General features: G+C 38.6%; 3 protein-coding genes across 10 annotated transcripts in view; 2 read left to right on the forward strand and 1 right to left on the reverse strand.

The window, feature by feature from the left end:
- Positions 1 to 1,898: 1,898 nt before the first annotated feature.
- Positions 1,899 to 18,347, reverse strand: LOC116250521 (uncharacterized). Of its 2 annotated transcripts, XM_050076679.1 has the most exons (12): positions 17,933 to 18,347; positions 17,737 to 17,831; positions 14,279 to 14,336; positions 13,758 to 13,773; positions 13,582 to 13,670; positions 12,989 to 13,065; positions 12,500 to 12,582; positions 8,816 to 8,867; positions 8,649 to 8,717; positions 2,574 to 2,660; positions 2,403 to 2,467; positions 1,899 to 2,327 (listed from the first exon to the last, which is right to left on the reverse strand). In XM_050076679.1, exons 1-12 carry the CDS (start codon positions 18,042 to 18,044, stop codon positions 2,225 to 2,227), a joined length of 906 nt encoding a protein of 301 aa, XP_049932636.1. In that variant the 5' UTR covers positions 18,045 to 18,347; the 3' UTR covers positions 1,899 to 2,224. The 2 variants fall into 2 exon arrangements, with proteins under 2 accessions (XP_049932636.1, XP_031480057.1); XM_031624197.2 differs by having other exon boundaries at positions 13,582 to 13,773; positions 17,933 to 18,332.
- On the forward strand, positions 4,934 to 8,631 carry LOC126409897 (uncharacterized). The gene is made up of 3 exons (XM_050076678.1): positions 4,934 to 5,961; positions 6,063 to 6,267; positions 6,354 to 8,631. The coding sequence occupies exons 1-3, from the start codon at positions 4,938 to 4,940 to the stop codon at positions 6,625 to 6,627; spliced, it is 1,503 nt and encodes a 500-aa protein (XP_049932635.1). The 5' UTR covers positions 4,934 to 4,937; the 3' UTR covers positions 6,628 to 8,631.
- A 5,130-nt stretch (positions 18,348 to 23,477) lies between the features above and the next one.
- Positions 23,478 to 24,096, forward strand: part of LOC116251036 (protease Do-like 10, mitochondrial) — a 28,990-nt gene continuing 28,371 nt past the window's right edge. For all 7 annotated transcript variants that reach the window (XR_007572909.1, XM_031625095.2, XM_050077024.1 and 4 more), the window contains exon 1: positions 23,478 to 23,890. Coding sequence is in view for 6 of the 7 variants with exons in the window: in XM_031625095.2 (XP_031480955.1) it covers positions 23,554 to 23,890 (337 nt within the window). In the remaining variant the exon portion in view is untranslated. The remainder of the gene's footprint in view (positions 23,891 to 24,096) is intronic.

The following is a 24,096-nucleotide window of genomic DNA, read 5'->3' on the forward strand; positions in this document are numbered from 1 at the left end:
ATGTATGCTCCAGGGCAGTGGCGGAGCCAGCGTAGGGCAGGTGTGGGCGCCTGCCCACGCCAGCCTAAGATAGCCCAAATTCAAGTCGTAGCCTTCTTCCTCCCTCTCACTCTCTTCACTATTTATTAGAAATTCATAAGAATTGAGATCTTAAATTCATAGTGTTATCATAAAGATGTCATGCATGGCGGGAGAAGTTACCGAAGGTTCTCCTTAGCTTAGTCGATTTCTATGGGGAAAAAGAGGCAGACCACCATAACTCTGGCTTTTTACGTGATTGCAAGGGAGAAATTATCCATGATAAGTTTAACGGAGTGGTGGTACACTAAAAACATTTGTTTCATGCCTCATTTAATAAATCATGAGTTTAAATTAAAAAAGAAAAAGGTGAGAGAAGAAGGCCACGTTCGGAGACGGCTAAGAATTTTCTTAAATATTGTAAAATTTTTAAATGGTCTCGCACATCTTCACCCTGTGGCCTATTAGAAACATGTATAATTTATTTGTCTAAACCACATTGGAAAATTATCAAGAACTGTCTTGAATATTTTAAAATTTTTAATTGTCTCACACATCTTTACCATGTGGCCTACTTAGAAGAAATGCATGACATCTTTTGTCTTACCCCAATTGGAAAATTATCTTTTCATGTACGAAATTTTTGTGAGATTCGAATTCCTTGTCGTAGATGATGTCTACACTCTATCAGGGCAGGTACCAAACCAGTCTCCGGGCTCTACTTGTTCTGGCTAGGCTTGCAGAAGTGAGCCACGAGACTTGCAGGAGATTATTCATAAAACATTTAACACCGATTTTCTAAATTTGCATTTTCAATTAATTAAAATCACTTTTTTAATATTCAATAGTATTAATGTGAAAATAAATTTGTAAATCAGGTTACACAAGCCAAATAAAAGGCCAACACTTTCAGGTCATGCTTAGCGTTTTAGCTGCTCGATTTAGGCTTTTTAGGCCCTATCCGGACCATGCCTTTTTTATTTTTTTTTCTTCCTCCCAATAAGAAATTTTAAGTTAGAAGACGGTCTCTTAAAAATTCTTTATTTTTAACTAATAATCTTAAATATTTATCCTTATATATATATAAGTCCCCCACCAGATTTGAGTATTTTAAATAAGTGCCCCGCCAACCAATTTTTCTGGCCCACTGCTCCAGGGTTGCTATGCACTAACTATGCAAACAATTGATATATTGTCACGTAGGACAGGTCGTGCCAGACATTGAATACGTCAGCAAAACTGCTTTCTTGTATGATTCACTCATGCTGCACTAAGGTTTGTATGGGTTGTGTCCTGAGAATGACGCTGTCACATCAACATCAGCCTAGGATTTCTGAAAATAGGCGAAACAAATGCTAGAGTTTGTTAACCATACCTTAAACAAGGGAACTATATTACATATTTTGAAAAAAAAGGACAAAATTCATACTAGATTAAGAAGCGTCATATAAGCCCAAGACATCAGCTGCATTTCTCTTACTAGTTTAAATAAATTAGTAACTTGTGATTAGATATGAATTTATTTAACCAATATTCAAGTCCTAAAAAGACATGGAAGCATAGATCTACTTAAATTCTTAGAAGTGGCATCCTCGTTTATGAAGATATGCATTGAATTTTGCCAATAAATTTTGGATTTCTTTGACAAATTGCAACTCTCTGTAGGTTCATCATAGGTCCCCTTTTTGAGCTCTATATAGAACCAAACCACCTGATGAAGGCCTTTCAATTTCATTTTCTTACTTTTTCCTGCATAAAGAATTAGTCTTTTAGTGCACTTGTAAGTGAACTTTACGTTTTCCCTCTTTCTAGTCTTATTTTCTTGTTGCCCTAGTCACATTCCATTAAAGTATTAAACATCAACACTTACTACAACTATATCAACAGGAAGCAGATAGTAAAAAATTAAAGTATGAATCATTAGTAGCTCTCACAGTTTTAAAACCACCGAGAGGATCTACTAATGGGAATCTGGAGATTGACATGCATGCCTGAGCTTAGACAGTTAAAACTTCTATTTGTCTCTCCAGTCAAGCACTGTTTGAAATTCCTATGCATACCAAACCTACAGTTTATTGGGCCTCCCTGACCTTATAGAGAAACTTCGACATTACATCAAGAGAAATGGGTCTTAGAGTGACTGGCCACCAACTCTCACACATTTAGTTGCTGAGCCCTTGTCCACTTATCTCAGAGATCAGCATTGTCAACTGACCGATACCACATTGGAGTTGCTTTCCTCTTCAAGCTGATGATACTGAATAGTCTCTGACCCCTCCATTTGTGTGGCAGGGCTGTCATCTTTTCCTCTAAGGAACACCACAGTGGTTAGTCTCATAGCAGTATATACGACAGATGACAGCATATAGGTTCAGGGAAATTACGTGAATGAGTACATGGCAAGACCAATTGCAATGACAGCAAACGCACAAAAATAAAGCCAATCCACCTGCAGAAAGCAAATAAAGACATCAAAGAAAAAGGTACATTTGTGTGTGCATGTGTGTGTGTGTGCACATGCAAAGGACCAAACTTGAAGGCAATATGTCAAAAACCTGTTGATGATAGAAGAAAATACGAATCAGAACTGCCCACATATTTGATGTGAGGAGAGAGAGATTGAACATTGTTGCTCCACTCGTCTGTACCATGGCAGGAAACTTATGAAATAGGAATATTTTATGATGTGAATTCACAAAAGTACTTGTGTGGGGCCTGAAGGCCAAAACCAAGCATTCGAAAATTAGAAAAGTAGGATTATTGAAGCAATACTTGATGTAATAAAAGGCAAGTGAGTTGCCATTTTCAAACACTAACAAAAGTTACAGAACCTGTTACAATAACATATTTATGCTACCACCGCTCCTCAGCAAACCATGCATGAGATATAGCTGAAAATTATGATAACTTCTTTCTTTTCCTTTCTTCTCATTAGCAAGCTAGGGTTAGGCAGAGACATACAGGTTTGTACAAAGAGATGCACCTATTGAACAGTTAACCTCCTTCAATTTCAAGGTCGCATGTCTGAACCCATTATTAGGTGAACAGTTATGTGAAGTAAATGAATGTAGAAATCAAATCCTAGAATAAAAGAATTGGAAGAACTTTATTTGTTGCTATTGCTTTCAAGTTTCAACTATGAAGAATGATTCTAATGGCATGAGGAGACCTGTTTATGGTGTGACGTTATTTTGCTATAATCAAGCAACAGGGACTGGTTTCTGTCAATGTATCTTGACCTTGGTCAATAAAATGAATCCAGAGTTCCAACGACAGGATGAACCAAGCTGTCACCTTGATGGCCAACATAGTGAAATAGCAAAAACAAGGAGTCTCTTTCTCAAGTATGCATATTGCAAGAAAACATGGGCTTCCTGCACCTGGTTAGGAAAGCCATTCTTAACATCCCAATATGAAAGGTGTCATAAACTCAACAGCTTGTGCCCCTTGCTGCCAGGTCAAAGTTTGTACCTGGTGAGCAGGAGCAACTAGGATGTCTTGCTCCAGAAAGATTCCATATCCATCATGGAATACCTGAACAAGATGAAGTTAATCATATACCTGCTTGTAGTTGCAGGATGCAATGTTATCCGTATCGTACGATACGGACGCGTATCGTACGATACGTATCGTCCGTATCAGTGTTTTCGATACGTTACACCTAATAAATACGATACGCGTACGTATCGTACGTGTATCGCACGTATCGTGCGATACGGTGGGCGTATTGCACGATACGTGCAATACACCCCCGTATCGCACGATACGGGAGTAAAATTAAAAAAGGGGCCGTCGGGCCCCTTTTTGCTTCTTATTTTGAAACTGACGCTCCTCTCTCTCTCTCTTCTTGTTTCTCAATGCTGCCAGAGACGTGGGAGGGAGAGATTTTCTCCATTGCATCAAGATTTGCCGGTGAAGAAGCTTCATTTCTCGTTGTGGGGAGTCTTGGGACGGTGGGAAGCTTGGAGAAAGAGGGTTTTTTGGTTTTTAACACCAAGAAGGTAAGAAATAACTCATTTTTGCCGTTGAATCGTTCATTTCTCTTATTTCCTACATTTATTTGTATGTTTTTACTTGTTTTGTGAAGATATAATGTCGGATCCTGCATGGCAGTGGTGTACAAGGGTGAATCCCAAAGATAGATTAAGAGTTAAGTGCAATTATTGTAAGCAAATCATATCAGGAGGGATTTCTCGCTTTAAACACCATATAGCTGGTACACACAGCGATGTGGCTGCTTGCAATGGTTCCCAAGAGATCCCATTGCCAGCGTATGTAAAGCACCAGTGTCAGCAGCTTCTTGATGCAGTGAAAGCAAGTAGGATTGAAAAGGACATGGAAGATGCGGAGGAAGGATATGGGGACCCACATGAAGGGGAAGAAAGTGAAGGTGAAGATGTTCAACTTGAACAAGAAGATGTTGGTGTCAGTTTGGGAACAACTAAAGGGAAAGGCATCATGCATGGAGGTGGTTCTTCTGCAACTGCAACCAGAAAAAGAAGAGGTGCAAGTATAAGTTCAGTTTCACGAGGACGTGGCAGAAGTCAGGGTCGTACTGGTGGTGGTAGAGTACCTACTATGAAGTCGAGCAATATGTCTGGTTCGATCAAGAATTTTTTTCCCAATTATACTGCTGCTGGTGCTCAGCCTGAGGTTCGTATAGCCATGCAATCAAAGGATATTATTGAAGCAGCAGATGAAACCATAGGAAGGTGGTTCTATGATGCATCCATTCCCTTCAATGCAGCAAACTTTTATCATTATCAGCCTATAGCAGATGCGATTGCTAGTGTAGGGCGAGGGTATAAAATGCCCTCTTTCATAAATTGCGAGGTAAAATTCTCAACAATATAGTTAGAGATGTGAAGACATATTGTGATGAACTAAAATTGAGCTGGAAAGCTACAGGATGCAGTGTAATGGCAGATGGGTGGACAGACATCAAGAACAGAACATTGGTAAACTTCCTTGTATATTGCCCTCTTGGTACTATGTTCTTAAAATCTGTTGATTTGTCTGATACTCCTAAGACTGCTGATGTGTTGTTTGGGATTTTTGATAAAGTTATAGAAGAAGTTGGGCCTGAAAATGTCGTACAATTTATTACTGATAATGCAGCAAATTATAAAGCTGCAGGTGAAATGTTAGCAGCACGATATGGGACATTTTATTGGAGTCCATGTGCTGCTCACTGTATAAATCTTATGCTTCAGGATCTTGGTGAAAGAGATGATATGAAGTTGACAGTTCATAGATGCCAAGAAATCACGAAGTTTATTTACAATCATGCTTATGTCTTGAATTTGATGAGGAAATTCACAAATGGGGCTGAATTAATTCGACCTGCACAAACACGGTTTGCTACAAATGTTTTGACTGTGCAGGGTATAGTCAAGCAAAGATCTTCTCTCAGGCAGATGTTTTCAAGTGATGATTGGGCTGCATATCTACATACCTATAAAAGAAAGGCTACAACAGTTGTGGATACCATCTTCGATGCTGACTTTTGGGAATCATGTGTGCACTTATTGAAGATTTGTGTACCTCTAGTGAAAGTCCTCAGATTAGTTGATAGTGAAGATAGACCTTCTATTGGATATTTATACGAGTCTATGGATAGAGCCAAGGAGGCCATTAGAGATAATATGAAGGGAAAAAAGAAGTTGTACATGCCTATATGGAAGATTATAGATGAAAGGTGGTCTGGACAACTTCATCGCCCACTTCATGCAGCAGCCTACTACCTAAATCCTGCTGTTAGATTTCTTCCCACTTTTAAGAAGGACAGAGAGGTTGAGTATGGCATGTTGGATTGCATTGATGTATTAGTAAGTGATAGTAAAGAACAAGACGCTATCCATATGTCGATCAACAAATATGATACGGCTTCTGGTACCATGGCGAGAGACACAACAGTTCGATGCAGGACAACTATGCGTCCAGGTATTAGAAAAAGAGACTTTATACTTTTTGTTGTTTAGCTTTTATTCTACCTTCTCATATATTTATTTCTGACAACATTTTTACTTTCCATCTGTTATTAGATTTGTGGTGGGAAAGGTTTGGGCCTGATTGCCCAGAACTAAGGAAGCTTGCAATTAGAATCCTCAGTCAAACATGTAGTGCAACTGGATGTGAAAGAAATTGGAGTGTATTTCAGCACATCCATAGTAAGAAGAGGAATAGGCTGGAACATAAAAGGTTGAATGACCTTGTTTACGTTCGTTATAATATGAAGTTGAGACAAAGGTAAACATTTGTTTTGTTATACAAGAATATCAAATTCTAATATATATTTTAATCTCTAACAATTTGTTAATTTTTTCTCTTGTTAGGCAACTAGAAACAACATCTACGAGGAAGCATCACAATCAATATGATCCTATCTTCATTGACCATTTTGATATATTAGATTCTTGGGTTGAAGAAGAACCAGCTGCAATACTTGATGAGGACGATCTTGATTTTTTGAATGTTGAAGGAGCAGCAGAGATTGTTGAAGAAGGAGAGGCTGGGGAGGAGCAATGGAATGTTGGTGACATTCCATTTGCAACAGAGGGGATAGAAGAAGAAGTTAATGAAGAAAATGAAGATGATGATGAAGAATGAAGATGATGATGCAGATGACGATATGTTTTGAGTTTTGACTTCTGAACTTATGAATTGACGATAGGTTGCTTAATATGTAATTTTGATTTTTGAATGTTTGATACTTTGATTTCTTATTTTGGAATGTCTTGTTCATATTTAGTAAGTGCATACTTCATAGTTCATACTTCATAGTTCATAACTTCACATACATGAATGATGAATGTTCCTTTAAATACATTTTTATTGAATTTTTCTGATTTTTACTAGTTTTTTTCGGATTTTTTTAGATTTTTTCCTGATTTTTTTAGATTTTTTATAATTTTTTAATATTTTTTACAAATTTAAAAAAAAAATTACGATACGTTACGATACATTTACGATACGGCGTATAGGTCGGCCCGACCGATACACGATACGATACGGCAGTGATAACATTGGCAGGATGTGCTTTCAGCGATAGTGACATGGTGCAACAGATCCTAAGTGGACTTGGGCTGAGTTTACCTCTTTGTTATGCCTGCCCATCCTTCCTACTTATGAAGAGTTGAGAGTCAAGCTACTATACCATGAGATGACACTAAAAGGCTTGTCTGAAAGCTCTCACCCTCAGCAGACTCTCAGGATGTTCTCATAACACTGTTGAACACAAGATTGGTCAATCAATCCTACCTTCACGCCTTCCTGGGCTATCAAAAGGAAAGGAATAGATATTACCGGCTATAACTTGTCCATTGCATACAACTTCAATTTTATGCAAGAGATAAGTGCTATTTACTTTCCTGCAGAAAGAAGAGGGGTGGAGAACATTGAAGGTAGGTTTTTTGGTACTTTTTGAGAGAAGATATTGTTAGAACTTAATGTCCACATTTGTTCTAGGTAAGAGAAAGAGAAGAGAAGACAAAAAGGGATTTCTGTCTAGGCATGAGCTAGTCTCATTAAGATATAAACAGATATTTAACAGGGCTTAAAACTAGATAAGTAATTGCAAGATAACAAATTTTTGGGGCTTATAAGAACAATATAATAAATGTTTTGGGTCTGACCCACATCCAAACAATATAACTCGCCCCTTCTTCGCCCTACCCTCCCCCCAAAAATTGTATATGGTATTGATTCATGAAGAACTTGCCTTTGAGGCTTGAGCAACTCATGCTCTATTCCCATTTTTTTCAATTTTTTTGCCTCAAAGAATATTGGTCAACCTCAATGTATTTGACATGGCGATGGTGAATTCAATTAAAGGACATGTTTATCGCAGTTTGATTGTCACATTAGAATAGAGCATCAGAAACTCTGTGCTCCCTTTCAGCATGACAAATTTGTCCTCCTTTTCGGCCCCTTTTTTTGCTGCTTTCCTTTCCACCTTTTCCTTTTTAAAGGATCAACCTGCCGGTAGACTCCATGGAACTTTAAAGGAGGGAAAAAAAAAAAGAGTTGGGAACAAAAGAAGGATGCTTGGTGTTATAGAAAATCAGATGTGCATTTGTGAAAAGTTGATTTCAGATGCCTGTTCATGTTGTGTTGAAGGGCTGATCAAAATGCAAACAAAGTCATCCATTCTGTCCAACCAGATGCGGAGAGTAAGCTGAACTGAATGATGGCCGATATTCAAAAGAAGGAATGGAAACAAGAAATCAGAAGTCAGAACAATGAAAAAGGACACACAAGCTGATCGAAAGAGAAAGCAGAGATCAGATGAACTGATGTATTTAGAAGGCAACAGCAGAGCAGTAGAGTGCAGATTATAGGCAGATGGTACAGGTCAAGAACAAATTGGGGACAGATTGCAGATTGCAAAGAAAACAGAGGGCTCGGATATTATGTAAGACTTAAAACTGCATAAGTAATTACAAAATAACAAGCGTGCATTGTGAACACATTGGGGCTTATGGGAACATAACTATGTGTCTTTGATCCAACCCAGATCCAGAACAATATAGCCGGCATTCTTCTTTTCAGGTTAACAGTAGAACAGTGCCTAAATATTAGTACAGAAATGCAAATCACTAATTATTTCAAAAAAAAAAATGTAAGTATACCTGGAGAATGAAAGGGACAGTACTATAAAATAGAAAGAACCCAACTGCAAAAGCAGCAAAGAGAAGTATCTGAAATGAACAACATATAAATGATTCTCAGATCAGATTTCTTAAATTATAAGAAGTACCTAGAGACATTCCAAGTTTCAAAGGGTAGACTATCTTACAACTTTTGGGGTCCAATTGATTGATTCAAGTTCGGCATACTCAAATATCAAACTGAAAGCATCTCAGGATTAACAAGGACAAAAAACTAATGCTATCATTAAGTTGAAAATTCAGGTAATATCCAATAAATGAAGCAGCAGATTGGTTCGAGTTCTGCATTCCCGAATTTGAAGCTGAAAAGGTCTCAGGACTAACAAAGTAGCAAACAAAAAAGAACAGATGATATAACTCAGTTGTAAATCCAGGAAAGTATCCAATAAATAAAGCAATGGATAACAGAATTGAAACTCTTCTTTAAACTTTTGGAAGATGTGCAAATGTTAGGGTATTTTCTAATTATAGTGTCAACAATTAGGGTGTGTTCGACATCTAAGTTTTCTTAATTGTAGTTGGATTTCAAGTTGGTCAAAGCCCTAAAAAGCTAGTCAAGATTAGTCAGGATTAATCGATTTAAGCCAGTTTAAGTTGGTCAACTAAAATAAAATAAAATATACATATATTATAAGTTTATAACACTGCAGCCAGATATGCAGAAAGATAAATAAACAGATATACAAAAAAAAGAAAAAAGAAAAACACATCTACAAACATAGATGCCAGACATATATTAAGAGTAAAAACATGTGTGTCTCTATGCCATGCGGCCTCTTCATGTGGAGCAACACACCCATGTAGACATGCCAAGATATGAGTGCAGGCCTGGACACATTATTGAATGCATGGGGTCCAATCAATGCACCTGATCCTAAATCTGTCTTTGTTCAAGCTCAGTCAATCATAACCAAGTCAAAAAGTGTTAGGATATATATATATATATATATATATATATATATATATATATATATATATATATATGTTGGAGAAAAAGTGCTGGTTTGAGGTTTTCTGTATTTTGGAACTTTATTATTAGGTAGTTCTTTGAATTTTTAATTATTTACTGGACTCTTCATGTAAGGGGTTAGACATAACCCTAATTAGATCTTTTAATCTAGTCGAGGAGGAGGAGCCAGAGGTGACAACTCCCTTTTCTCTCTTTCTCTCATATCTAGCTTCCCTCGCTTATCTCTTGTCCCATCTTCTTTGTTCTTGCTCGTTTAATGTTAAGAACAACATATATATATATATATATATATATATAGAGAGAGAGAGAGAGAGAGAGGAAATTGAATAGTGACTCTAGCTTTTTAAAGTCACCCTGCCATCTAACCGGGATCATCCGATCCAGCATGATGGACAATTAAGAGAAAAACAATGAGAAAAAGGTGATGGGTATTTTCGTCATCTAGTATTAGTTCTACATTTTTCTTCATGTTTTTCTCTCAACCATCCATCCACATCAGATGGATGGCCCTGATTAGATGGCTAGGTGATTCTAGATAGTTAGGCTCACCGTTCACTCTCTCTCTCTCTCTCTTATATATATATATATGTGTGTGTGTGTGTGTGTGTGTGTGTGTACATAAACCCTCTGTGTGTGCTGACAACCAAAAGCCCGCCAGCGACTCCAATGATTAGCAGGTACTCTCTTTTTCTCTGTCACTTGCTCATCTCTCTCCATTGGCCCCTCTCAGCCCTCTGTCTCCATCAGTCAACTCTTTCCTGCGTCGTCCTTCCAGCAACTACTTCCATCCATCCATCACCCTCTCTTTGTCTGCTGATCTCCCTTCCTCTCTTTGCTGCTTTCTTTGTCTCCTCCTTCTCTCTCTCCTGGTTTCCCTTTTCTCTTTTTCAATCTCCCTTCTTCTTGCTCTCTCTTTGTATCCCTCTCTTTCTTCAGAGCAGCCATTTTTTGTGAGGCAGGAAAAACAAACAATGTCTTTCACAAAGCACAGTCATGCTTCCATCTCTCTCTGTTGATTAAAACTTATGAGTCTTTATTTACTTAACATCCAGAAGTTCAGGACAAACCTTTTGAACTTTCTAAAGCTCTTTTATTCCTTATGCCTTTCTGGTTCTAAAAAAGTTAATCTGATTCTATTAGGCCCATTTCTTGAGTTAAAGTTTATTTTCTGAAGAACACATTGTAAGCTGTAACCAATAACAACATTGTTTTTTCCTAATTATGCCATTTTTTATGAGTTCTTTTTGCTGCTAATATAGACCTGGTAACTTGTGGGCATCATATGGATCAGAGAACAAATCTCCATCATCTTGCAATGAAATTGGTGTCCCAAGCCTGCTATATCATCATATTCTGACTGGCTAACTCTTGACTGGCATTTGTTAGCTTAAATATGCCTTCAAAAAATGGTCATATAGTTCTCCATCCTCCTGAAATAACTCCATATGTACCTGCCCCAAGCCTGGAACAACTCCAGGAAGACGTTCATGAGTTCCAACTGTAAAATCTTTCTATATTTGATGGAGTCAAGCTAAAAAAATGGTACTTAATACAAAACTTGCATAGATGAATGTCAGATAAGATTGATTTTTCTGTGTTGGACACAACCATTTTAGTGTATGGTATTCCCATCATACAATAGCATAACCAGGTAGGCCTCAATTTAGCCCAACTTGCTAGGGAAATCATCAAAACTTAAATTTCAAACAAGATGCACCTATAACTTACTACACCTACAGCAGACAATATCACTGTTAAGGACCATGAACTACATTCAAGCACACACTAGATTAGTTAAATAAATGGCACGGGCAAACCCGGTGGTGAAGAAGGGGGGAGGGGGGACTGGCTCCTTTGAACTTTTGAAAAAAATAAATTCAATATGGATCTTCTGGAAAACGACTTTTTGCCACCCTAAAAGTTTGGAAAGGAAATAACCTCCCCCTCCACTTTGGAGGTCAGAGCTGTGATTGTTAGTTCACAACTCAAGCGTGCAACGTCCACAAATATTACATGAAAAGCATATAAAATGGAAGGCCACAGGTATAGTCACCAAAACATGCTCATCACCAAAAGAAGGCATAGTATAAGTGGGTAACAAATGCACATACAATGCAGACCTTGGCTTTAAGAATAGTGTCCTCATGTACTAAAGCTCTCACGTTTTCACTTTTCATGTCACTTACAATAATGCACATGTGTTCACCTAAATAGGGATCTTCAACGAATCAAGCCAACTAGAGTTCGACCTGAACTCACTCAGCTAAACTCCACTTGAGCTCCCGAGTTCGAGTTAAGAAATACAGTCACTTAAAAGAATGAGTTGAACTTGAGCTGGGCAGGCTTGACTCATTTATATTCGATTAAACTCACAGAAAGAAAATATATAATATGTGTCCTACAATACTATCACAAAAAAGCAACAGCCACAATGGAGTTCCATCTGGGTAGCAAGCATGATGTCAAGAGTTTGAACCTGGTCGTTTTCTTTCGTGTTAAAAAAGATAATAATAAACAGCTCAAATGGCTCGGTGAGCTCAAGCCGAGTTCGAGCCAAGCTCAAGTTGAGTCCTTTGGCACTCGAGCAGAGTTCGAGCTGGCCCAGCTCGGCTCGGGAACATCCCTACACCAAAACTAGTCTTTGTTTCTAGTCATGAAAGACACACAGGAGATGCATTATTGAAACCAACAAATAGTTCTCATGACACAGTAACAAATTTATCACCACAAGGAAAAAAAGAAAAAAGAAAAGAACACCACCAGTATGTTCAAGCATTGCCGACAAACCATAGTGAATCATCACAAGCATATCCAAGAAATACATCAACCATGTAGAGGATACATTTCACATCCGCTAATTAAAGTCCCAAAAATTCCAAGCATTCCAATCACTTCAATGAGGTCTCTCTTTTTAACACAAAATTCCTGCAAATAAAAAACATTTTTGTGAAATAATCATTAATATGACCAACATAAATAACCATAAATGCAGGTTAATAAACAAGTGAGGAAAGGAAAGAGACATCAAGGATGCTTGCAACAAAGTATCTGGATCTTCACTAGTGCTGTGAACTCGTGTAATGCATCGATGAACTGTGAAAAATAATGGTACTTTCACTTGAAAGGAATATCATTCCAAAAATCTATCCATGAAGAGAGGAAAAGCAGATGTTCGATAAATGAAATGTCGGTCTACAATCAATAACAAATCAAAATTCTTTCCATCTAGCAGTTAGTTGTTCATGAGAAGATTCAAAACTTTACTCGATTAACCGGTTAGTGATTAATCAGCCTTGCTAGCAAGTAATTTATAACTAACAGGAAAACTAACCTCCCAAACATTACTGATTGCATAAAAAATTGTTCCTGCAATTACAAGCCCATCACCAAGAAGGGGTCTGGTTCCACCTGCATTCAGAATGTCAACAGATATTGCATCTACTCCATTTGAAACATTAAATGCAATCTAGAAAAGGTAACATTAGAAAAAGATACCATACATAAGCAAGACTGGCAGCATTATGATATTAAAGTAGCGTGAAGAATAAATCGACCTTGTGCTTATCTTGATCTTAGATTGTTTCAGAAAAACTGTAATCCATAATACCTCAATAGCAGGTAATGCCTGAAAATTTCTGTGACTATTAGCTGCTTAAGCAATTTACTCCAATTGTTATTTGTATCCTTCTAGTGGAAAATAAAGAAATAATCCAACATCTCAATGACTTCCTAAAAAGAAAAATCAGAATGGTAACTTCAGGTATCACAAAAGCACTTTTCTATACTCTTTTCTGTTTTCTCATTATATAAGGATGTAACCTTTGTTTGTATTTGAAGCAAAAAAGGAAATGTAAATGCATTCAACTAAGAAAATAAGGAATGCAAATGTGTGTTATGCAGGGAATGGAAAACAAGATAAAGTACCTCCACCAGCTACACCAGCATCTGAAAAAAGCACCAAAACAAGGCCCAACACACAGGTGGCTGCCCCAATAAACTGCAGGACTGTATATCTGGTCCCAATGTAAATTCTGGTAAGTATCATGACCCATGGTATAGTAAAGCAATCCAATAGTGTTACACTTGTGATTGATGTGTACTGGTATGCCTTCAAAACTGGGGAACAAAAAGGCACATCAAGCATGACAGAAACTGTTAATATCATTTCAGAAACCTGTCTATTTGAGAAAACCATCAAATTACTGCTATTCATAAATCTAATTCCAAGCATAGAAAATGATTCAAGAAAATGGCAACAGTTTGATAAGCATCAAGAGAAACAATTGTTCCATGTCATGTGGAATTAAGACAAACACAATTTCTAGACTTGTGAAACACCATGGATAATGAAGCCCCAGTATTCATCAACCCACTCCAAACAGGTGAGCAAGCAGATCGAGGCTATTTAAGTTTCACAGTACATTTTCATCCTATCCGACAGTTCTATAAATGTTGAGGGGTTCAGTTTTATCCAGGAGAAGAAAATGTTTCACGTGAAAAAATTATCCTCAACCTTCTCTTTGAGAAATAATTTTTCATCAACTTTTCCGTAAGAGTATTCTCTATTTTGTGAGCATGCGCTAAAAAGAAAATAGAATGTATAAAGAATCACAGTTCTTACCAAGATAATTTCCTTGAACATCAACAAAGCCCAAAAAGATATACCAATACCAAGACACCTGCAGGGCCCATGCACGACATAAGATGCATTTACGATTTATGGTAGATCAAAAGCAACAACCAGGGAATGAAAAGCATCACAGAACATCTCAAGGACAAAAAGAAATAAGAGAATTTTTAAAAGTAAACCAAAAGGTTTGGCACAATCAACACATGCCCAACATTTTCAACATTATTGGAAATATAGCTGATTTTTGCACTGTAAAGAAATAATAAACCATCAATTGAACCTTATCTTGTCATTAACCAAAGTTGGGCCGATGAGGTACATGATTAAAATACCCTTAAAATAAATTTCATGTTGACTAGTTTGTATGAGACTCTTTAACTGCACCAAATAATATTATTAATTCAAGTTCAACCATAACCAAACTGGCCTTTTTTATTAATTAGAAAATTAGTTAGGGTAATTTTATTGCCTCTTCAAGCTAGAAAGTTGTGCAAGAAAAACTCAGGTGTATCAGGAAAATTAGCTATATGTTTCAGTTGACTTGACCGAAATAAACTTATGCTTGTTTTTAGTTGACCATAACAAACCCTAGGCGTAATTTAGTAATGCAGAAACACTAGGTATGTTTTTTGTTTATTGCTGTTCGTTAGGTGTGTTTTCAGAAATTTCTCTGTACATAATAAAGTAAAGAAGCATGAACAGTTTGTGAAAATGGATTACTTCGCTATGAAGCATTATCCAGATATCCACATTTTTTATAAATGAAACTACACTTTCTAATGTGATGCACTAGCATTTGTGTTAGTTTTTAGGGGAATTTTTTCTTGATTATGTAATTGTTATTAGGCCTAAGAGGCTAACTTCTTTTATATGATTCTCACAAAAAGGCATCCAGGCTTCTAGCCATCAAGTGTTTGTCTTGCTCATCATTGGGACAAGGCTTATATTCCCACCTACCATCACAGTAAAAGTAGCATCGATGACCCAGAAAAAATTTGTCCAGATCCAATGGTCAGCAAATTGGCCATGTTGGTTTTAGATTTCTCTTATTTTTGGTTTTGAATCTTGCCTGAGAGCCTCTATTTGCAGTTCCAAATTTGACCTTTTAGTTAAGGTTGGCCTTCCTTGTAACCTTCAGCACAAGCTTCAATCTTGACATGGAGTTATCATCGTTTTCAAGGCTAAATTCATAATGTTCTAAGGTCAGCCGTAAATAGCACTCAGGGACTTTTTCCTCTTGTAATGCTCTTTCTGATGCAATAGAAACTACATCTCAACAAGTCAAACATGTACCATCTTGCCCTTATTCATAAGCATGTCCCTCTAGCTTTTGAAGCCTTGAGGTGTCCCACACTCCATCTATCCATGTATGACAGCAGATCCCATATAACATAGCCCAAGTCCCATCATTAGGAGGATATAGCATTTGCAACGAAATGAGGATATATATAGCAAAATGGTGCTGGAGATCTATCCCCAGCTCGCTGGAGATCTATCCCCAGCTCGCTGGAGTTCTTACTCGCATCTTAGCTAAGTCATGGGTGCGGCTACAGGTATGGACATGAACATGGAGGTATGGGCATAAGAACTTTAAAAGTATGGGTACAGCCAGCTATATATATGTATGTATGCAAAATACCACAAAAAATTCAATATGAAAGAAACAAATAAACAAGTAATACAAAATAAAAACAAATACATGTAAACTCTGTAACACGGGTACTCCTCCAAAGGAGGAGTACCCGCCCGGTACCAGTACAACACCGGTACCGGTACGGGTACGGGCTTCGGTACGCCATTGGTGCGGCGTTGACCGTACCGGGTACGGTCAACGCACCGGAGGCCGTATCTGTTCTTTTTTGGACACGGTCAAATTTGACCGAATACAAATATGTCCGTTTTTAAATTTTAACGATTATTTGATTTTATCTTCTAAAACTATTTTAACGTTAAAAAACACGAAAGTTCGAAACCCTTAAAACTTAAAACATGTTTTCTTTTTAAGTTTTAAGGGTTTCTTCTCACCTCTCACCGAGCGACGTCCAGCGATGAAGGCAGCGGCAGTGAAGGCAGGGTCGATGAACGTGGCGGTGATGTTGGCTGCCCGGGGGAGGAAATGGGTGAGCAGAGCGTGGGTGCCACCGTAGAGGCACGTCAGGGCGACGACATGGTCGCCGCTGGCGCAGAGCTGCAGCAGCACGGAGGAGATGGCGGACATGCCACTGGCTGTATATGAAGAAATCTCGGTCAGGACCGAGCTCGCCGGCGAACATCCTCTGCATCGTCTCCGGCTCCATGATCGTGAACGTACAGTGGACGCCTCGATGGACATGTTGACGCCTCTGTGCTCTTCGAATTCGTGTCGAACGCTCGCCAGCGCCTGCACAGGGTCCGACAAGCCCGTCCATTTCCTCCCACCCTTCTTTATTGAAAAGCCTTCATCGTCGTCATAAGACCCTGCATCGTCTTCACTATAACATTTCTTCCCCACGAGAGGCAGAACAGTACTGGTGGCGGCCGTCGCCTCAGCAGCCATGGATGGAAGGAGGAGGGGGCGTATGTCTCTTTGGATGGACTCGGGCCGTCTCCCTTTGTGGTGTTCTTGGTTTGTTGGGTGTCCTTTACTTATAGGTTGATAAATTTTGGATTATGATTTATGAATATATTTTGTTTGTTATTTTTGATATATATATGTGTGAATATGTTATTTTGTTTGAAATTTTTTGACATATATATGTATATGTGCATGTGTGTGTACGGCCGTACCCCCGTACCCAAGGTTTTTAAAAATGGTCTGTACCGGTACCAGCACGGGCACTCGTACCCGCACCTGTACCCATGCCTATGTGACATAGCATGTAAATGACCAATAACTTTCAGAAACAGAACAAAAAACTGAGTTAGACACAAGCTAAATCAAGTAAAGTTAAACACAAGCTGAATCAAGTAAAGTTATGTAGTTTGGATAAGTTTTAATTCAAAAAGTCCCCAAGTGTGTCCAAGTATCCACTTTGGCATGTTGGTACCGCAACATAGGTACGGGGACCTTTATGAACCCGCAACACAAGAACCTTACTGGAGTGCCCATTAGACACTTAGAGAAGTTCGGAGTAACCAACAACGATTCAAATACCCAACTCATAGTAAAAATTTGGGAACGTCAAATCATCCATGTTCACTAATAGCAAACTGTGATTAACATAAGTAAGCTTACTCAAGCTCATACAGCAAAAAAGTTCAAGCAGCATGACCGCCTAAAAGTTTCAGTATAAATACAGTAGTTCTAAGTTTCTAACATACACAGTTAAAAATGCAACACCAATTCATAAAAGATCCAAAAATTCAACACCGGCTAACACATGATTTTCAGGTCACGTGTTGTTGTTAAAGCGAAACATACCGTTCGCGTAGAGACACACACACACACAAAAGCACACACGTAGCATTACCTTCAATCTCCTGCGTCGGTAGAGAAGGACGCAGCCGAAGACGATAGCAAGAATGATGTAACTAAGAAAAGCCTGGGTCAGCGGAGCATCGATGTCTGTGGCATCCAAAAACCACAAAAGAAGACAAAAGGAAGAACATCAGCAACCCTCTCCCACTATAGAGAGAGAGACAGAGAGAGAGAGAGAGGGAACCTGCCTAGATCGGTGAGGAAGGAGGTGATGAAGCTGCCGACTGTAAGCAAGAAGGAGACGACCTGGCCCAAGAAGAGACACCAGAGCACATGCAGCACCTTCCTTCTACTGTCCATCACGAAGGGAAGAAGGACCGACGACCTTTCACACTTCGTCTCATTTGACTGGCATGCAGCCCTGCAACAATGAGAACTAGCATACTTTCTGCTGAAGTTGTTGACTGGTAGCTAAGGATCAGGTGGGAAGATACTCCGACCAACCGAACACGTGGGAAACTGAATTCTGGCTTTGGAACAACCGAAGGAGAACTACGGAAGGGATTGAATTCGGAGGTCCTTTCGAGACTACCAAATCCTAACGGCCCTCACTGATGATGGGACCCACCAACCAGTCCATCGGGTCGATCTTGCCCTCTTGCAAAAAGCCACTCATACATCAAATGATTAAAAACCAACCACATATCGATTGACAATTATATCGCCTTTTCCTTCATATTCATATAACCGCGATTACGCCTTTTTGCCACAACCCATCAATTTATCATCGTGACCTCTCTCAGAGTTCATATTCAATCTCTTTTATTCTATTGGTGTTTCCCCGAAAGGGTGGAGAAGCCCTTTGAATCTCCTTCGTCCTCCACAATGAAGTATTTGCTAAGTACTATGACCTATATCTGGACGTCAATAGCAAGAACTCCTATCCTCCAAATCTGTAGGTGTTGTGAAACATCGACAAAACCCCTTCTTTTCACCAGCAAAATTGCTGGCAAAAGAGTTTTAAATGCAGCGAAAAAAAAGATGCGCCAAAACCAAGACCACCAAACTACCAAAAACGACGGAAGAAGTTGGAATTGTCGGCTAGTTTGACGGCCACATTTGGAGTGAGTTTAAACGTTCAACTTAAAGGACCTGCTAAATGCTATGTGCCATGTCTGGATGTCAATAGCAAAAAAACCCATCCTGTGAAGCTACAAGTATTGTGGAAATCAACACACAGTAATCCTCCTTGTCACCAAGAATTATCGACCCCCAAAAATAACAATCATCATCGAAAGAGGTTTAGAAGAAGGTTAAGAAGCAGACATGCACCCCATCACTGACGAAAGAAGCTCGAAAGTATGCAAAGGAGTAGACATGCTTCCCATCACTAGTGATTATCGACCAACAACACCCATCCCCCTCTCCCGAGTAGGAAAAAGAAGTTAACAAGTCCCAGGCCCCTAAAACAACGGTGGCACATGCAAGATAAGGTGTGACGGTAGATAGACATCTAGAGGAGCATAACTCTCCATCTTTAGCATGTGGGAAGTTGGCATCCTCCTGGCAAGGGATGTGGTTGAATTTAATTGCATAGGTCAATGAATAGCATCATTGCCGACCTCCACAAGTGGGCAAGGGGTGGAGGAAGAGGAACAATACAATAGAACTGCAAAAGGAGTTGTACGTTGAAGGAAGAGTAAGATGAGAATGAATAAGATTGTTGTGAGGGAGGTGATTATGTGCATGATTTAGAAACAGAGGAGGATGGGGATGAGCCGATGAGGAGATGTTGTGTGAGGAGGAGGTTGATTCATGAATCTGGTGGGCAGGAAGAACATGTGTTGTATGGAAGAGCAGGGTGAAAAACAAACATGATGACTTAACTATGCTATGTAATAGCATTTTCATGTAATTGACATCTCTTTTCCTCAATCGCCAACGATATGCCCCTTTTGCTACTTATTTTGTCATTTTCGTTAGCATTTCTGTCATTTTCAATAACATTACTGCCGAAATTTGTAGTGTTTTTGTTGTTTATGTGCTCTTAGACGGACATTAGAGCTAAGTCTGTGTGTAGTGATGCAAAAAAGCATTCCCTTTGCCTTCTTATGGCTGCAGGTGCAGGGCCCTTTTTATGTCCAACGCAGCTGGCCTATGGTGCAATGGTGGTGGTACTCGAAGCTAGCTGAGTGCCAGAAGCGACAGTTAAGAGTGATGCATTTCAGTGGCATTCCAGAAGCCATTAAGATTAATAACCAAACTTATTATTTTTTGTCTTGATACTGGAACCCATATACCAAAACGTTATAGTTTGATGACTTTGAAATGACTATCATGCAGGAAGATGTATATCTTATTACTGGATTGAAGTGTCGGATCCCCAATTTTGGATTATTGCAATGTGTTCATATGAACGCTGTACAAGATGCTCTAGGTGTTGAGGCTTTGTGGGCATATATTGTGAAGATCGATACCACCGGTATCATTAGAATTAGTTTACTCGAGGATCAACTTGGTTAAAAATCCCCCCAACAAGACCAGATCCATTGGCTGATAGAGAGCTGCACCACTTCATATTGTTCTTGTTCGATTATTGCCTATTTTATGACATTTCTAGGGGGAGCATCCATGCCAATTCCTATTGAAAAGTTGGACTGGACTAGCCATATTTACAACCAAATGCATTGGGTGCAAACGAACAAAAGTGCTTGTGGTTTTTGGTCAATTGTGCAGGTAAACTGGTATACTACTCTCTTTTTTTATTCACATTCATGATGCTTGTGTTGTCGTGTGTGGTGTAGGTTTGATGTGGAACACATCCCCACTCTTGCTCCGAAGCAGCTATCTAACTTCCATGCATTTACCAAGCTCAAGAAATGGGAAGACGTATGGAAGAAAGAAAACAAAAAGCATGGTCAAGTGAATGTTATTCTTCATAGATTGCAAGAAAACAAGGTACATCATCACACTTTGCTTTGATATGGTAGTTGATTTGTTAACTTAGTGTCAAGGATATTTAAACATTGTCATTTTGTCTTCTTTTCGCTTTCAAATATATTGATGTTCTCTGCATTATATGTTATTTTGTTGATTTAGTCATTGTTAAATTTGCTCAGTTTTGACAAAAGTCTCTTTTGTTTATAGATGCTATCAAATTACATAAATTGCCTTCTTTTGTAATTCTTTTCACTGTCAATATTTTCAACCTTGGTATTTTGTTATACTCTCCTTGTAAAACTAGTTGATTGTATTGTTATGTTATGTTATCATTGTAAAGGTAGTTAATATTATGGTTGTATCCAATTCGTCAACCTGTGCAGCCTCTGATTAGGTCTAGAAACACTAGCAATGTACGTTGCAAGAGAGCTTTGCTGACCCAATTTACAATAAAGGCAGGGTGGAGAATGTTTAGGGGGACACAAAAGGCAAATGTGTAGCCTCCATTTATGTTGAAACATATAGAGGAATGAGGACATAATTGCATTCTTTATAAGTAGAAGGAGAGGGATTGTGCAAGTCTCTTCATGCATCGAAAAGACTAAAATCAAGCTCTTCTCATTCGCAATTGATTAGGAGATGATAGTCTCGTCATCCAGCACCAACAAGTGAAAACCATAATGGTTCAACAATGACATCAAAGATGAAATTGTGAGGATGCATCGATTGCATGACCACCTCCATGACAGGATCGATCAGTTGATACTCAGTTTCGTACTTAATAATGATAGATCAAAGGAAGCTGCTTAGAAGTTAGTGAGTGGTGCTACAAAGCTAATTAGTAGTTGTCACCATTAACTCTTAATTTGGTTGTATAATGTGCGTTCTATTGGTGATTTTGAATTGTCATTCTTTTATTATATACTCATTTGCAAACTTAACAATGGTTGATCAAAGAAAGCTGCTCAAAAGCTGGTGAGTGGCGCTACAAATCTAATCAATAGTTGTCACCATTGACACTTAATTTGGTGGTCATAGCATGCTTCCTATTGGTGATCTTGAATTACCTTTTTTGTATTATATACTCATTTGCATACTTAATAATGACAGATCAAAGGAAGCTGCTTAGAAGCTAGTGAGTGGTGTTACAAAGCCAAAAAGTAGTTGTTACCATTAACTTTTAATTTGGTTGTCATAACATGCTCCCTTTTGGTGATCTTGAATCTAATAAGGGTCAAGTACGTGTACATGTGTTATTTCTTTAGATTTACTTTTTTATGCATCACTTTTCAGTGAATTAATTGTTTTTGCTTGCATATGGATCAACCATATGCATAAATGCACCACTTATTATAAACAACAAAATCACTTATTATTATTTTTTTATATATCATTATATGTAACAATTGCATGGGATTTACAAAATCACAGTATGCTACATCAAGCTGGGAAAATTGATGTTTTAATAATCTACATTTGCGTCAGGCTCATTGCTCCCTCATACATTAGGTTTGAAGGTCTTACTCCACCCTCGACTTGAAGCTGGTCAAGTCTTGATATGGTTGCTTCTGAATTACATCATCCTATAATAAATTGGTGTCGTGATATATGGCACAATAAGGAAACTGAAGCCAATAATATTTGGCAATGTTATTAACCTACTTGATCGAATTATAATGCCTTTGAAAAATGCCTTCATATATATTTGAAGGCAAATATACTACAATTACAGCTATTTTTCTAAATAGAGGCATAGTCTTTTTCCTCAACACTCTAATAGCCATTGTCAAGCCATATTTATGTTTGAAGAATCCCAACTTTGGGATAAAGCACATGATCATAAGAAATCATTGAACCTATATAATGCATTTTGAAAACAAAAGCTCTCGTGAAATCTTGCTAACATTAATATGCTATGTCACCACAAAAAAAGCTCCTTCCACCTATAGTGAATTAGAATGCACCAGCTTTTGCTTGTGAATATCAACCATGTTTAGCAGCACCTAAGGTTCACACTTTATCCATAAATTATGGAGGATAATATATACACAACCAACACATTGACAATTAGCAAAGTAAATCACTATTTATGTTCTATTGCCTACATTACATAACAAAAAAAAAAAATACAAACATGGCAATTCACAGTCTATGATTTTGTTGAAGGCAACAATAGTGTAAGAACCGGTAGCACCAAAGCCTTTTTGTGATGTTTTTTGCCAGACAAAATCCTGTCCATCAAGATAATTAAAGTGACACACTACACCATGGGTAACAAAATGAAATTGAATAAATCTTCGATTTGTTTGAGGTCTTCACTAACATGCATGACAAGTGCGTATCATGTACATACACTCACTATTATTGTATAGATGCAACTTTTGATACATATGAAGTTAGTTATTTCATGCAGTAGCATAAGTTCATTTTGGATACCTACTATTTTTTGTCTCACAGATGCATTGTAAAAGATGCAACTTTTGATACATATGAAATTGTGCTTGATGAAGATTAACATTTGGAGATAGTTTGACTTCATCTTGAAACTGTTTTCTTTTTCACCAATGCAGGTCCCTCTTTACCAACAGTCTATCAAGTTTCCCACCAAGACGAAAGAGGTCGATCCTAAATATGCTTGAGAGTTGACTATGGACTCTTCATAACCCTACTCTTTACATTGGAAGAAAGACCATGCAAGATTGCCTGCAATCTTAAAGCGTGATCAAACGGTCGCTGTTTTTTTTCACATGTTGTGGGCCCCACATTCGTCCACGAACACGGTCTGTCTCGGTCCAGTGATCGAGTGAACCGGTTGGATGGGTCTCTCTTTCTGTTCTTGCCTTTCTCTAGTCTTGTGGCAGTCGAATTAAGACGGGGAAACCAAAACGGAGCGGGAGGCACCATCCAACCGGTCATTCTTCCCTCCTCGATGCAGGCCAGCACTCTCCGGCGGCTGTCCTCATCTCTCCGTCCTCTGTTCCATTTTCACCTTAACACAAGGACTCCTCTCTCTAATCCGGCGGCCGTTTTCTCCTTCCACAAGCAGCCACCACACCCAACCGCCAGCAATCGCGGCAGGGCAACCTCCAGCTACGCGTCGCCGTTGTCGTTGGTTGGGGAGCCGTATCATAAGTATCAACATGTGGATGCCTACGCAGCTAGTGAGCTTGCATTGGACTCCGTCGTCAAGATATTTACTGTTTCAAGCAGCCCCAACTATTTCCTCCCTTGGCAGAACAAGCCCCAGAGAGAAACAACGGGTTCTGGTGAGTGCCAAACTCCCTCTTTGATAATTTTCATACATGTAGACTTGCGAAAGCGCGAAGGATCATATTGACGTTTTATAATTTGAAAATGCCCAATGACAAGAAGATGGGTCTCCTGCAGGCTAAAGTGTCTTTTTCCTAGTGCACCTGATCTGCTTACAGGGTTTGGCTGCAATGGAGTTTTTTTCAGCATTAGTACTGCTACA

The sequence above is a fragment of the Nymphaea colorata genome, chromosome 3 (genome assembly GCF_008831285.2).
Source record: "Nymphaea colorata isolate Beijing-Zhang1983 chromosome 3, ASM883128v2, whole genome shotgun sequence".
Taxonomy (NCBI): domain Eukaryota; kingdom Viridiplantae; phylum Streptophyta; class Magnoliopsida; order Nymphaeales; family Nymphaeaceae; genus Nymphaea; species Nymphaea colorata.